Genomic DNA, 15,380 nt, shown 5'->3' on the forward strand with positions numbered 1-15,380 from the left:
ATGTCACAAACCTCAAACTGACTTCTTGAACAATGATAACAAGTTCAGTGCACCCAAAAGGCCACCAGTCACCTTTGGGGTGATTCACACTCACAGTCAACAAATCTGCAGTCACCGAGGAATGTTCCAATCACAGGATCAAAGCGGGAAAGCAGCCCTGGCCATGCCACCACCTCCCCCGGCTAAAAACCTATTCATTCCAAAGTTTTTAGTTTTCTCATGTTTCTGATTCATGACTCGTGTCTCATAATGAAGCTCAAACTCAGGAGATAAGTGTCTATAATAAAGCCCTCCGATTTATTTTTTAACCTGAAAGATACTTATTTAAAAAAAAAAAAAAAAAAAAAAAAAAAATCAAACATCAACCACTACATTTCATTTCATCAAAGTGGCAAAACAGCACCGGCCTTGCTGCCGCCTCCGGTCACAAAACCACAAGCATTTGCATTTTCCTTTTTATTTGCAACCATCTTTATTATCTCTTCCAGTTCTGGATGTGAAAAGAGGCAATTATTTTCTTTAATTAAATATCTTTTTTAATAAAGTAAAGCAGAAAAGTATTTACAATTATTCAATTAAACTGTAATCAATGACTGGGGTTGGATATCACAAGCACCTTCTGCCAGCTGAGGAGAGAAAAATATAAATACGGGGGGAAAGACTGCCACATTGTTTCAGAGGAGCAGGGGAAATAGGGGTTACATTAGCATACTTTCTTTAAAAGAAAACTATTCATCGTATATTTACAGAACTCTCCTGAAATGCATTTCCACTCATGGAAGCAAAGAAAGGCCTTAGGATTCGTACTGTTAAACTTTTCTTAAAAGTCCTTTGTCATTAAAGTGGATTTTTGTCTGTATACTTTTTCAAGTTTAAAAAAAAAACAACCAAAAAACAAAAACACCAACCGGCTTAGAACGAGGGTGAAACCATGATCCCTCGCTCTTGCTCTCCCTCTCTCGGTCCACAGTTCGTTTTTGAAGCGCAGGAAACAAGTGAAACAGACACATTAGAGGTTGGGGTGGTGGGATTGAGTTGGGCTGGGGTTTTAAAGGGTAGCATCGCTGCCACCCCTGCAAGCAGCAAAATGGTCAATGTTCATTGCCCCTCTCCTCAGTGACAACGTCCTCAGAAAGTCCACAACCGTTGCATTCACTCATGACTGAAATGTCTCTTAGATGGCTCTTTTCTTTGTAGTTTTCAATTTTTCTTACAAAAAACAAACAAAAAAAACAAACAAAAAAACCAAAAAAAAATGAAACAAACCACCCTTAATCATCCAACACTTTGAAAAGGGAAACAAAAAGCTCTACATAAGCACGTCATGTAGATCCAAACGGCGGACATGTAGCATGACATCTGTCATGTCCACATGATAAAGGGTGAATTCATCAAAAATATAGATGTGAACAGCCTTTTAAAGTCTTCTGTTATATTTTCTGTCTTTAAGCAAAATGTCTTGAGCAGTTTTGCCGTGGCCACAAAAAGCTTTCTGAAAACAACCCAAAAAATAAAAATACTGAAGGAAACAGCATCAGAGCATTCCTACAGCTTTCAACTCTTCTCAGCATTCTCTCTCTCTTTCTCTCAAATCTATTCATCTCTTTAGTTAATCCTGTGTTTGTTTCAAAAAAGACATTCGGTTGCACAGAAGAAAAACAAGAAACTGAAAACAAACAAGAAAAAAAAAAGGATCGAATGTTCGATCCATAATACAATCTCTCCCAGTTGAAGAAGTTTTTTTTCTTTATTTTTTTTTCTGTTTATGCAGAAGGATTTTGCTGATTCAGCCTCTTGTGAATCATCAACAGAACATTCGCTCTCCCCATGGGTTTGCCCAGAACTCTCATCGATTCTCCCAGCAGCCCCTAGCTGTTATCGGATTCATCCTCGGCTTCGCGGAGCCACGTGAAGAAGGCAGTGACGGACTTCAAGGCCACGCCCTTCCCCTGCTGTTCGGCGGGGTCTTTGCTGGACTCCCACTTGTAGAAGGCCTCCTCTTTGATCACGTCTTCATCGTAGAGTGTGTCGAAGAACATTCGCAGCAGATCTGATGAGTGAGGAGAGAAAGGAAATGAGGAAAATGGTGAGAAATGAGGAAATGATGCTGATCACTTTCTTAATCTTTTAAGTTGTAGCATGAAGAGAAGCAGAAATCTGAATTTCAAAGCAGTGACAAAGGACAACCTGAGCCTGAATGAGCTACTTACTGGCAGGCTGCTCCATCTGCAACATGAGGGCCTGCAGAGCATACAGAGCCTGTAGTTCCTTCTGTTCGTCCTTCAGGTATTTCTGCAGGAGCTTCGCCCTCCGTTTGATCTGCTCGCTGTCAACCTTGTAGGGATTCTCACCTGTGTAGGAAAAGTTTCAAGAATGTTCACATTTCACTCGGACTACACCCTCTAGCCTGGGATATTTTCACACACTGAGTAGCAGCAGTAAAAGGTCCCAAAGTTCAGTAATATGGTAAGAGGACTTAAAGCCCATCAGAACTGAAGTGGACCAGGAAGTCTACTAGTCTACTTAGGCTAGTGTTAATAGTGTTTAATGTGAAGAGTGCAGAATGACTCACAAATTGCTGACTGGCAAATGCAGGTCATCAGCGCTCTGACAAACATGTTGGAGGAGGTCTGCTGCTCATCCAGGTTGGCCTACAAAAAAAAAAAAAAAAAAAAAAAAAGATCACGTTTATTTACGTGTGCACAAAACTGGAAAACACCATCCAAAATACGACGACCTGTCTGAATCAGCTCTGTCAGTGCTGCGGTTACGAAAGTTGCTTTGTTGAGAAACTAACGATGACACATTTTCAGGTTCTAAAAGTCAGAACCCACATGAGTGGATCTGAAACAAACCTCAATCCAGTCAAAGATCCTCTGGTTGTCAGCCCTGTCCTGGATCAGTCTGTCCAGCTGTCTGGTCAGATCTGCAGCGCTGAGCTCCTTCTTCTTGTCCTTCTCCGACTCATCGCCCAGTGTAAACTCCACATTCTACAGAGAGAGAGAGAGAGGGGCATCATGGTCATTTTTCACGACGTTTGTCACATCACATGCTATGAGAATATTTCTTCCTTTTATCCTGCATTACATTAAATGTGATGAGAGGATTGTAACACTGCATATTGGACTGGAGGATTAGACTATTATACTACTATTATTAATGGAACTCATTTAAGATCCATGTGTGGTATTTTAAGATCACATAAACAATGATGATACCTAACATTTCTGCATTTCTTCAGCATCTGTCATTACAGTGGTAAGATACTTTTTTTCTCACTTGGATCTGTATGATGGACAATGCTGACATCCTTAATACGCTCAAAAAAACAGAATTATGTAACACTAGTTCAAGATAGATTAAAAGAATTGAAGCATGATAACCCTGTGGAGGTTTTCTTTAACTGTGAACACAAAGTCACGTCCAGATGTTTAGTAATCAGACTCCTCAGTTAAGACCTGAGCTTTAGATTCTTGCTTTTTTCCTTCGCAGTGTTGAATTACATCGAGGATAACCACAGACAGAAGGCTGTTAATGATGAAGGCAGTGAGTGAACCCTCACCTTTTCTGTCACAAACTTGTTGACGTCTACATCCTCAGGGAGGAAGTCCTTCCACTGCAGGCCTGCCTCCCTCCACATTGTACCTGCCTTTTTATGGCTCTGATGGGAGGAAAGAGATGTTTGTACACATGAATAGATCTTAATCTTGTTTTTTTCTGGGACAAAAGTTTATGTATATATGCTAGCTTTTCAAAAACACAATATGACATAATAATGATCAGCTCTTACCATTCCTTTGCAGAGTAAAGTGAGGATGTGAACCAGCAGGACTCCAGCTTTGCCCAGAGGGATCAAAGGCTTTGAGACATCCCTGAAGATACATCAGGCAACCAATGAATTAACCATCAACAAATAGAAATATCCCATTTATTCCTCATCTGAAGTGTTGAGAGACTTAGCAAGTACTATAACAAACCTGAGAAGTTCTCCCATGGGGATGCCTCCCTCTTGAAGCATGGGAGTGATTAGCTCAGCCAGGTAGAGCCAGATATGGGGGATGTCTATCGCCATGTCTTCTGCCACCTCCAGGATTTCCTTAAGCCTGAAAAAAGAAGCACAGTACACGGACATCAAAGATTATTCAAGGGTTAAGAAATACAAGAACAAGCCCAACTTGACTCAGTAGATGGAATTATTAAGCAGCATCACACCATGCTGGTAGCAACATATGGAAACTCACTGCTTTTTGGCCAGGCAGGGGGTTTTAAGATCATGAAATGCTGAAAAATATTCACAAGCCTGACGTTTCCCTGCGGGCCGCTGGTAATGTGGAGTCCTGCTGGTCCAAACTTTACCGGTTAACCCAGCACCTCCCTGGGGGTTCTGTACTCACCCTTTGTAGTACTGCTCCTTTGGTAGGATGCCGGTCTTAATGAGCTGGTGCAGCAGCAGGCCCATATGCTCCCTGGCGATCGTGCTGCGCTCCAGTGTTGACTCCAGCCCGTTTCGTACAAACACAAACAGCAGCTGAGTGCTATTTATCTCCTGCACGCACTGCAGAGCCTCCTGTGGGGACAGACAAGGACAGAAAGACAGCAGTGAATCATAAGCTCCTCTTTTATCCTCTCATGGCTTTAAGTGTAATAAATAGATGTTCAGGTGTCAACAATGCAGACTTTAGATGATGGAAATACACTGAAACCCTCACTGTGAATAAGAAGACTATTAGAGCAGCATTAATTATAAAGTGCTTTAATTGGTCCACAAAAGCACTTTGTGAATACATTTCACATAAGCAAAGGTAAAAGGTAGTTGTTGTTTTTTGTATTTAATTTTAGGTGTCCTTGCTGTGTGTGTGTGTGTTTAAAAAGCAGCATCAGTATGTACCTTCATGTCGTTGATATGGAGGTACTCCTCAATGATGGCTGTGGACTTCTTTTCCAACTCCTCCTCGGTCAAGGCAGGCTTGGTGGGGGTCTGGGGAGGTGGAGGGGTGGCAGCTTTCTCCCTCTTCGCTGTTCACAGAACAACAAAAAGAAAGAACAGCAAATCAGATTTTAAGCTACATGAAGGGAAAAAAAACAAACAGAAACATTGTTTCCACAGTTATCTTCTTGTAAATCTTCAAACTGAAGTCAACTGAATAATGAGGAGCACAGCAGTCCGGCCAACATTTTTATGTTTGGGGTGGAGTTGATTTTTCCCCCCCTAACAACAACAACAAAAAAATCTGATTATTTGAAGCTTTCAGAGAATCGTGCACTGATGACAAAAAGAGCTGCAGAAGTCATTATGCGACTTTTAAAATGCAGATTGTTATTCTTAGAGTGCAGTAGCTCTGTATGATTTCAAAAAAAAAAAAAAAAAAAAAAAAAATCATCACCATCTATCTCGTCCTCTGAAACAGACCTTTTTTAACTGATCTCATATTTCATAATAAAAAACATCAAGCAAGCTGGATACCATTAATTGCAGTTTAATTTACTGGCACTGTCCCACAGATGCTGGGAAATCTGGATTTTTTCCCCCCTGCCCTTGCAGCAATTTTTTTCATTTGGGCTGACAGATGTGCTGTTCGTCATCTTCCACCTGTTCTTTTCCTTGTGGTCTCAAATAAAGAAATAAACTTTGATTACAAACTTTTTAAAAACTTGACCCATAGCGAGTTTCTCAGAAGAAACAATATTGAAAAACGTCATTATTTCAGACTTTATTTTTAAACTGTTATCACTCCCATGGAAACACTTGCTGGCTCCCTCCTTGGACCCAACCGCTTTTTTAAAGTTTCTCCAGTCTGACTATCTCCTTCTTTTTTGCCTCAGTGGTGCAAGTGATTACTGTTTTTGGTTGGCAGAAGCAACAATGCTTTTCTGGTTAATTTAGAGCGAGTCTGCTTCACTGGCGGTAAGAGCAAAATTGGCCCATGTCATAAATAAGAACGTTTACACGCACATATTAGTAAATGAAGGCCACTGTGCTCATACCCAGAGCTATGAGTACTCTGTACATGTCCTGCAAACAACATCTCTAGAAACACTAACTACATCATGGATGTCATTTTTTCATTCATAAAAAAAAAAGTTAATCTAGGGGCATGGACCCCTAACTTTTGCAGAAAGAAGTTTAAAATGGTGTGATGATGAGCCCAGGTATCTGAAAAGGACTATTTTTTTCAAGTCTGGTCTCCTGCTGTCTGATTTCTTTATTTAGTATTGTGAAATATTTTTTAATTTAAGTTTTAAATATTTAATATTATAATGCTTAAGTTATCTCAGGCAGGCTACCATTCTCTCTGCTTCTGGCCCGTTCTCTGCTGTCTCGGTCATCCGTCATGCTCGCCACACGGCGGACTGGATCAGCAGGGCCACGCTGCTCTCTGTCCCGACTCCGCTCCTCCTTCTCCCGACTGAAACTGCGTTTAGTGACCTGGAGCTGGTTTCGATCACGGTCGTCTCGTCGCTCGAAGCGGTCGCTGCCACGATCTGAGCGGTCGAAGCGATCACTTCGTTCTCGACTCAAGCTGTTTCTGTAGAGTTCAGAAAAGAAGTCGTACAATTGTAAAATACATCTCTACACACTCACACTATGAATACTGAAAGGTTTGAGCTGGTAATGAGAATTGTGTCCCTTTGCTCACCTCTGAGGAATTCTCTTATCTGTGTCTACTGAAGAGCCTGAGGACAAAGGCTGCTGCAGGGCTGAGAACCTGTTGAGCGTGCTGGTGGCTGGTCGGCTACCCGTCTCTGAGCCTGGGGATTAAAACAGGCACACGATACAAATTAAACTTCAGTTCTGATTACCACAAATAGATAATTCTTTGATATATAAACACATTTGTGGAAAAAACCTACCAGAATCTGCAGGCTTGGCACTTGTGCCACCGCTACTGCCCTTACCCCAGCTGCCCCATGTGCCTTTACCTCCTGGGGCAAGCAGCTGATTGTTGAAGTCAAGAACAGGAGTCTGAGAAGAAAAGGCTGTCATTAGAAGTCTGATATTTTCAATTGATTGTCAAAATGTGCTCACATTGTGTGTGAGAAGAAACCCCCTCCATCTCTTACCTTAGTGATTTTGCTAAGGCGAGAGGTGTCAATAGGTCTGTTTTTAGAGATGGGCACTGTGTTCCAGCCGTCATCCTGGGGAGAGGCACCACGCCCTGGGGAGTGGGTTCCCCTACGGCCTGGAGAATGAGGGCCTCGACGACCTGGAGAGTGAGGGCCCCGACGGCCTCCACCCATCCTGCCTCCTGAGCCTCCACTGGATTCCTTCTTAGAGATGAGGGCTTGCTGCACCTTCATCTGCTCCCTGTGTTCCTCCAGCTCAGCATCTTTGTGGATCTGGTCGATGGTCTTGGGACCCTGATCGCCTCGCCGGGGCACCCAGTTATTCTGGAACAAGTACAAGACAGAATTGTGAGAATGATCGGGGGAAACAACAACAAACACACACACACACACACACAAAAAAAAACGAGGATGACTTTGAAAATGTATTCTTTTTCTGTCCATGTCACCATTGTATGAATGAACACAAAGCAGAGCTTATGTACCCTTGTCATTTTGATGAGTGTCTCTAAATCAGTCCTCTTTATAACTACAGTGTTCACAGAACAAGACAGCGAGAGAGAGTGAGATAATCATTCCAGTCGCGTTTCTGTTTTTGTCTTGAAAGGAAATAAAACATGCAGTATGTGCTTCAATTAAACTGGGCCACTACACTGACACAGAGCAGCAGATTCCAGCTTGAAAAACACTGAAAACAGCAGGTTTTGTAGGACGTTGTGGGAGGGACTGGAAGCCTAACTAAAGGACTGCAACATTCCTTCAAAAGAAAGAAGCTTCAATACCACCAGACTTAACTGGCTTCAGAAAGTTGCACGTAATTGAGATAAATTGGGGGGGAAGGGGTGACAGGAAAATTATGAGGCACACATGATGACATAACATAGGATCACTCAAATCCTGTTACTTCAATTGAGAGAAGATGAATGGATGAATGAACATGCTGCTGTTTGTTGTCCCAGCCAATGGCACAGAGTAGCTCTGTGTTTAGGAGCTGCCCTGCATTAATGAGCTGAAGAAGACTTGTTTTCTTAGCCCATGTATGAGCCTCACACTGGCCAGAGCTGAAGGACCAGTGTGGGTGTCTCTGGGCTGTGGACAGCACCATGCAGGGTCACAGACCATATGCAACAATAATGGATGAGTTATGCGTAAAACTCATCGCATTAACACGATTGCACAATTCACAGAAATATAATCACCTTAGTGAAAACATAGTCCTCAACACACACACACACACACACACACACACACACACACTACTAAGTTAATGTCTAAAGTCCTTGTGTGACAGCACAAGTGATCATTGAGTGAGCCCCCAGAATGTTAAAAGTGGTTTCTTTAAAGCTAAAGAGAAATTGCTGCCAAATTTGTGTGAATTTTGCATTTTAATGAATTTATGCTAACAAGAACCAAACAAAACAACAACACACAATTACAAAGTAAGCAGGCAATGAAGGCAGCACTAAGTAAACACCTCCTGGGTTTTCCCAGATAAAGTTACTGCTTTTGTCAGTGTCTGGTGGAGTGTAAAATCTTCATTTCCCCATCACAAAGACAGTCTGACAGCATGTAAAGCTACTGAAATGTTCTGTATAAGAGTGCAAACAAACCAATACTGATTTGAATGACTTTAGTTTTCTTTCTGATCACAACCACATGCTACAGATTTCCCACAACTGAGTGGAAAAAATGTTTATTTTGAACTGTTAGTTTCCTGAAACATGCAGCAGCTCCTAATTGGGAACCCAACAGATTTAAATATGATATATGAAATCGCATTTTCTATCATTTTATCTGATTTAATAAAAGTGCCTGTAAAATCTCAAGTGTTGCATAGTGGGTCAGGCTTTAAAAAGCTAGATCTTATTTTTGGTCTACTCAAATCATAAAATGTTATAAATAAGCATTTTTTTAAAACAACGACTCTACAACCAGAGAGATTTAGTTGGGGAAAAGGCTTAAGCTCCAAATTATATATGCAAACAGCTCATTGAGTCCATATGCGACTTTGTTATTTACCCGTCGAAGGTCCAGCACATCCTGCAACATGAAACGGATCCTGGAGGTGGTCTTCCTCTCCTTTATTATTTTCTCCATCTGATTGAAGTATTGGTCCATACGAGGCTGAAGTGGGACACAATAGTTAGGTTAAGTGCATTTTGTGTTTATCAGTCAAAATTATAGAATCTTGGTTTGTATGCATCTCGGTCATCTTTCTCCAACATGTGTGTGTTTTGTACCTTGGCCTTCTCAAAGTCAAGGTCCTTGCCAATGGTGGACAATAGTCTGCACAGGCACTCCAGAGACTCCTCGTCATGGTTTTTGAGCAGCTTGACAATGCAGTCGTGCATGATGACCTCTGTGAGCATTTTCAGCTTGAACAGCTCACCAATGAACTTGATATTACCTAGAGACCTCCTCCTGGCCTTGTCCTTAAACTCTTCTAACTCCTCAAGGAGCCGCTGCTTCTCCTCCTCCTGGGAAACAAACACAAAAAAAGGCATTCAAAACAAGTACAGTTAGATGGATCTCTGAAACCTTTCAGATGTTTAACTATTGACTTGACACATGACTTCCTTTGTGCAAATAATACTTCACAATGCAGCATACATACCACGGATGCAGCTTCCAGCTCTTTCTGCTTCTTCTCGAAAATCTCATCATCATCCTTATCCTTCTCAAACTCCTTCTGGCATCGATTTAGCAGCAGCTTACGAAAATTTACAGTGGCTCCTGGTTTATCTGGAATTTCGACTCTAAGCTGAAAAAAGCAGAGAAAGAAAACACAAGTTAAGTAAATGGCAAAAGAAGACAGGGTGCAAGCTCAGTGTTGCAGTGGCTCCTCAGTCCCTCAATCCCATCACTAATTTGAGTTCATCACTGGAGACTCAAAGACATTTGTAAACTAGCAGTACGAGGATTGACACCACTGCAAAAGCATTGTTGCATCTGCCAACCCCAGTGTCAATCTATTACAAACCATGATGTCACTTTTGTGGTGGAGTTCGGGCTTCCTGCATTGCCAACAACTACATTTCAGATCGAACAATGTTATTTAAAACAACAAAAAACATATATACATGCGCGCGCGCGCGCACACGCACACACACACGCACACACACACACACACACGCACACACACACACATAAAAAATATACATTACAGTTATCTCACTTCAGAAGTTCAATTTAAAAAAAAAAAAAAAAAAAAAAAAAAAGGTGCCCTACAATACCCCCAAGACCCACAGCAATGGTCGCTTCGCTCACTGCTTAAACATTGTCTCACAGTCACTTTTATTTATTTCAATAAGGCACAGGAAGCCACTGCTGCAGTATTCTCTTGAATGTTAGGTATCATCACCCAGACAATACTGGCACATAAGTGCTGATATTAGAGGAGAAAAGTCAGACTTGACATATCGACAAATCTCGCGGTAGAGTTTCTACCGTATACCGCTTATACCGCCCACCCCTACTCTGCTGCATAAGTTAAACATCTAAACAACAACACTTCCATTGTAAATATTCAAGCATCTATATTGGGTGAGTCATCACTTACCCCCATAAGGCAGCGGCACATGTTGGCATAGGCCACAGAGAAGTCTGGTTCAGAGATGGCCTTTTCAAAGGTGAGGTCTATGACTCCTTTCAACCGCTCTTCTGTGTCAATGGTCAGTTCTGTTACTTGTTTCATGAGCTGCTGAAACTTTTGGGGGGTCAGTTTATTGAGGATGCTGCGCACCCGTTTAAACAGCTCCTGGGTCTTGATCTGCTCTGGTTCACTCTCGTCTACCTCCTCTGCCCCACGGCTGCGAGGGCTTTTCTTCACTGAAGACTTCCACGCCTTCTCTGCTTTGTTCAGCTGCACCTCATCACTGAGTGGCATGCTGCTGATGATTTTCCTCAGTTCTTTCCTCGGCATTTGTTGAGAGCGACGTGGTCCGCCAATCCCCATGCCCATACCCGGAGACTGTAAGGGAAACATCAAAACATGATTTAATTGAAGTAATAATTCAATTGGAAAGTGCTCGGTTACACAAAGAAAAATTGAACTCACTGGTCCTCTGCTTCCTCCTCCCATGCTGGGCCTGCCAAGGTTGGCAAAGGAGGGCGTGAAGTCAGGGCCGCAGTTCATTCCTGGAAGGCGACTGGGGTCGAGTTGTCGCAGAGGTGTTTTATTAGCCTGAAAAGACAGAAAGCAGGATGGGAACTTAATTACAATTTCCACTACTATGTGATCTAGACATGTTTTTTTAGTCTTATTTCACTTAGACTAGACTTTAGGGTAAGTCTTTGCACCTTGTCCAGGACAACATCACTGATGGCTGGTAGGCCCTCAGGTTTGTTCATACTGGCTGAGATGAACTGGAATCCCAGAAGAAACTCACGGTCATATTTCTTCTTCTCTTCTGTGTTTATTGGCATCCATTGTTCTGAAACAAACAGAAAATAGAAGATGTCTTCTTGTTAAAAGACATTTCACAACATATGAGAGGAGGAAGGTAGACCACTCAATGAATAAATTCTGTCAAGTTTCAGACACCCACCCTCTTTGTACTGATACTTCTTGTCAGTGGCAGTCGGCTTGAGAGGATCCGGCTGAATATTCTCAGCATCCAGCTTGTCCTCCTTGTCCTCCCAGGTTAAGTCTGCCTCCTCTTGGGCAGGAGGAGCAGTGGCAGGGGGCTGGGGCTCTGGTGCTGGGACTGGCTCAGGCTCTGGTGCAACCACCTTTTGCTGCTTAGTCAGAAAAATCAGTTTGGAATTTAGGAAGCTCATAAATATGAGCTTCATTAAGACATTACAGTAGAAATCAGCAACTGCAGTTCGTCTTATGTCCCTGGAAAGGGTTGATGACTAGTTTCTTTTTCAGCTTCAGTGGGTATGGAGTAATTTCAGATTAGTTACAACAGGCAAGAAAAGTATGAGAATGAATGAACAAATACATCATCGATCAGATACCTCCTTAAAGGCATCCAGGAGGTCTCCCACAGCCTCCTTTTTGTTTAGATCCTTCATTTTTCTTTTTTTCTTTGGCACAGACACAGCAGCTAGAGAAAGAAAGACAGGCAGCCTCAGATGAGCTCAAAAATACCGCATCTGACAGAAAATCTAAGGATGACTCAATTCTCAGTTTGTAGAAAGCAGAAACAAATGACTAAAATAAATCAAACTTGGGGAAGTGACTAACCTTGCATAGTAGTTTCTACAGGAGCAGAGGTGACCGTCTGTGGGGGAGGAGGAGGAGTGTCTTCCCTCTCCTCTGCTGTAGGAGGGGGAGGAGTGGGCACCTTTTCTGGGGTGTTGTCAGCTATTGAAACGGTCTCTGTAGGAGAAGAAGTCTCTTCCTTGGTGCTAGACTGGGGCACTGGAGTGTCTTCCTTAACATCCAGAGTGGCTGCAGGAACAGTTTCTGGAACCTCAGGCTGGGCAGGTGCAGCCTGAGGTGGTTCCGCTTCTTGAGCACAGGGTGCAGGGGTTGAATGTTTAACAGGTGGAGGTATGGCTTCTAGATATAGTCCTGCCTGAGCGACGTTTGCAGATGTCTGTATTATCGGCTGCTGACTGACATCTGGTTCAGCTATGGGGCTGTCGTCACGTTCAGCTGTGTTGACGGCAGGCGCTTCGGGGTCTTGAGGGGCTGGGAGCGGCAGCCCGTTGGGTAGTCGGAGCTCCTCAGGCTGTGCAATTGGAGACTCCAGAGGGTCCTCTAGGTGACTTGGTGGTAACGTGACCGACAGCCTTTCAGGTTCCAACTCGGCCACACCATTAGTGGAGGAAGGAGGAGTTTGGGGTGTGTCTACTGACGTCACATTCTCTTCTGCTTTAGTCTCCTCTTCCTTTGCCACCTCCTCTTTCGCCTCTGGTGCTTTATTGTCAACTTTGTTCAGTGCAGCAGAGGTGGGGACAGGATCAGGAAGGGGTGCAGGATAGGCAGGTATCTCAGGTGCTGACTGGGGAGGGGGTGTAGGTTCCTTGTGAGATGGAGGCGCATCCATCACATCTGGAACAGGAGGGCTCGGTGCAAGTGCAGAAATAGTGTTAATAGGCGTGTTCTCAGCTTCTGACAGAGGAGCAGGTAACGGGGTCTTAGTGTTCGTATCAGAGGTTTTAGCCTCTGTAGGGATGGAGTCGCCTTTGTGAAGTTCAGGGGTCTTTGCCACAGGTGGAGGTGTAGGTTTCCTTCTGTCATCTGGAGGGTCAAAAGTCAGAAAAAAAAATGACACAGTTATACAGTCCACATTCATGGTTTTACAATCAACACTGAATACATCGTTTCTGAAAACCTATAAACCGATATTCATCCACAGCCACGGGTCACCTTTGTGAGGATAATAAAGGTTTTTATGTTATATATCTACACCTCATTCAACCCCCTTCCCAAAATAAACCAGCTTCCCTGTTTTCCTACACTTGGGCGAGCCACTCAGGGATGTTAACAACTTATTTTAACTATGTTTAAATCCAGCAGAGAGAATGGCACCAAGCAGCATGGATTTACTAGGAAAATTCTCATCACTCTTAATTTGAAAGTGGTGCTTGATAGCAGTTGTGTGCACTTCCATACAGATAACCCTACTTAACCTTAGGTGGGAAAATTACAAAAAAAAAAAAAGTTCTGTTTTAAAGAAAAGACAAAAAAAAAAAAACCCCAGCACATGCGATGCTGACTGCTCAAGATTCACCAAGATACTTGTTGTTCACCACAGGGCTCCTCGATGTAGCTGCACACACAGACTAAAATATGTACAAACAACTGAACAGTGAAAATGAAATGCGTTTCAACTAAGAACTGCTTATGCCCACAGGCTGTGATTTAACATGCCTTATACCCACATAGATGGCTTGTTTCATGAATCAAGTTTGGTCCCCAGTTACTTTGGATATCTTGTCAAAGTAAAGAAACATTATGTCATACATAGCACAGGCTCTATCTTTCCTTTCTCCTAGCTTCTTTAAACAGTTATTGCTGTTTACTGGTAGAAGTCAATCTTAACAATTAAGTAATCACAAGATGAAAACATTAACTGGAATCATTTCATTTTATAGGTGAATTTAAGACCTATTCAAAGTAAAGAATGGTTATGAAAGTACAAACGGCTAAGCAGGATGCATACAAATAACAGTTATAAAATTTGTAGTAAGTAAAATATGTATCGACTGTGTTCAAGACTGCATGTGCCACTCACCTGGTCTAACCAGTGCTGGTGTAGTAGCAGCTGGGACACTCTCACCGTTGGCCTGGGTCAATGACGTACTTTCTGATCCAGATGTCTGGTGGGAGACATACACACAAACTGAAAGGTGAGCTTACAATTGAGGTTAACACATTTTTTTCCCATTTGACTATGGGGGGTAAAAAGGAAAAGAAAAAACAGGCTAAAATCCCAGCTGGTTTTAAAAGCCACGTGTCAAAGTGCCAGTCAGTTTAATTTTGACAGATTGTAGTGTATCACATTGGAAATGGCAATCAGCATTCTTTCCAAGCAGTAACATATGGACAGAGCATGTGAGTCAATTCTAGTCCTTTCTGTTTTATTTAATCTTAAGTTAAATAAAGCAGAAAGTATTTTTTCTATATTTTAATATGGACCCCAGAAAGCAGTAGTTGTCAGGTAATGTCACTTTCAAGTGTATGAGTTTTATAAAAAGCGAACAGTGTGCTTGTATGGCCGCTCTCCTGAGTACTGTTAGTTAAGAATGTGGCTCTGTGGCTCACCTGAGGTGGGGTTGGGGTGGAGCCACTACGGCCCCCTGACATAATCTCTTCTGTGATGTCTCGACCTCCTTGGTTTGGGTCTCTTATTCTGATCTGTGGGGGAAAGAAAGTAGATGAGCTACTGGTGTAAGTAAAAAGAACAAAAGATGAGGGTAAGGGACAGCAGGTAAATAACACAGACAACACTTTAGTTGAAACTAATTTCAAATGAAGAATAAAGGCAGGGGGAAAAAAACCTGCTTCCCATGGTGTAGTGCCTACATTCGTCTTTTTTCACAGTCCTCCCTTTAGCTCTTATTCACTAGCTTGCCTCATTGAATGAAAGCTACATTTCTTCACTGAGGCACACAAAATCCAAACTCTAACCACCATGCAAATTCCTCTGCTGCCCAACTGAATGTGCTTCAGCCTCTGAGTCACCAGAAAAGCTGTCTGACTGAGCGTGAATTAAATTAAGCCAACTTGAAGCTAAACAGCGAAACAAAATTCCACTGCTGCTTTAAGCCGTTGTTGTTGAAAAAGCCTGCTCACATGAAGGCAAAACACAATCAGATGTGACAACAGAATGCATTCCTGTGTACACACTGCACTCTTC

The 15,380-nt window shown here is 42.5% G+C and overlaps 1 protein-coding gene across 8 annotated transcripts in view; it reads right to left on the minus strand.

The window, feature by feature from the left end:
• Positions 1 to 510: 510 nt before the first annotated feature.
• Positions 511 to 15,380, minus strand: part of LOC146559183 (eukaryotic translation initiation factor 4 gamma 1-like) — a 38,017-nt gene continuing 23,147 nt past the window's right edge. For 5 of the 8 annotated variants that reach the window (XM_085244997.1, XM_085244996.1, XM_085244993.1 and 2 more), the window contains 24 exons: positions 14,786 to 14,878; positions 14,256 to 14,340; positions 12,257 to 13,258; positions 12,028 to 12,116; positions 11,613 to 11,805; positions 11,365 to 11,498; positions 11,123 to 11,248; positions 10,625 to 11,035; positions 9,680 to 9,826; positions 9,306 to 9,542; positions 9,085 to 9,189; positions 7,063 to 7,389; positions 6,853 to 6,964; positions 6,639 to 6,750; positions 6,286 to 6,527; positions 4,889 to 5,016; positions 4,395 to 4,567; positions 3,978 to 4,103; positions 3,791 to 3,872; positions 3,563 to 3,661; positions 2,856 to 2,990; positions 2,573 to 2,651; positions 2,211 to 2,351; positions 511 to 2,050 (listed from right to left, as the gene is read on the minus strand). In XM_085244997.1, the coding sequence (XP_085101123.1) occupies positions 1,869 to 2,050; positions 2,211 to 2,351; positions 2,573 to 2,651; positions 2,856 to 2,990; positions 3,563 to 3,661; positions 3,791 to 3,872; positions 3,978 to 4,103; positions 4,395 to 4,567; positions 4,889 to 5,016; positions 6,286 to 6,527; positions 6,639 to 6,750; positions 6,853 to 6,964; positions 7,063 to 7,389; positions 9,085 to 9,189; positions 9,306 to 9,542; positions 9,680 to 9,826; positions 10,625 to 11,035; positions 11,123 to 11,248; positions 11,365 to 11,498; positions 11,613 to 11,805; positions 12,028 to 12,116; positions 12,257 to 13,258; positions 14,256 to 14,340; positions 14,786 to 14,878 (4,560 nt within the window). In that variant the 3' untranslated portion in view covers positions 511 to 1,868. Of the gene's footprint in view, positions 2,051 to 2,210; positions 2,352 to 2,572; positions 2,652 to 2,855; positions 2,991 to 3,562; positions 3,662 to 3,790; positions 3,873 to 3,977; positions 4,104 to 4,394; positions 4,568 to 4,888; positions 5,017 to 6,285; positions 6,528 to 6,638; positions 6,751 to 6,852; positions 6,965 to 7,062; positions 7,390 to 9,084; positions 9,190 to 9,305; positions 9,543 to 9,679; positions 9,827 to 10,624; positions 11,249 to 11,364; positions 11,499 to 11,612; positions 11,806 to 12,027; positions 12,117 to 12,256; positions 13,259 to 14,255; positions 14,341 to 14,785; positions 14,879 to 15,380 lie in introns of all 8 variants that reach the window. The other 3 variants (XM_085244991.1, XM_085244992.1, XM_085244994.1) reach the window with 2 other exon arrangements.

This window comes from Mchenga conophoros, linkage group LG14 (genome assembly GCF_057382185.1).
Source record: "Mchenga conophoros isolate Kocher_MC1m ecotype Shallow Benthic linkage group LG14, M_conophoros_male_GT1.1, whole genome shotgun sequence".
NCBI classification, from domain to species: Eukaryota; Metazoa; Chordata; class Actinopteri; order Cichliformes; family Cichlidae; genus Mchenga; species Mchenga conophoros.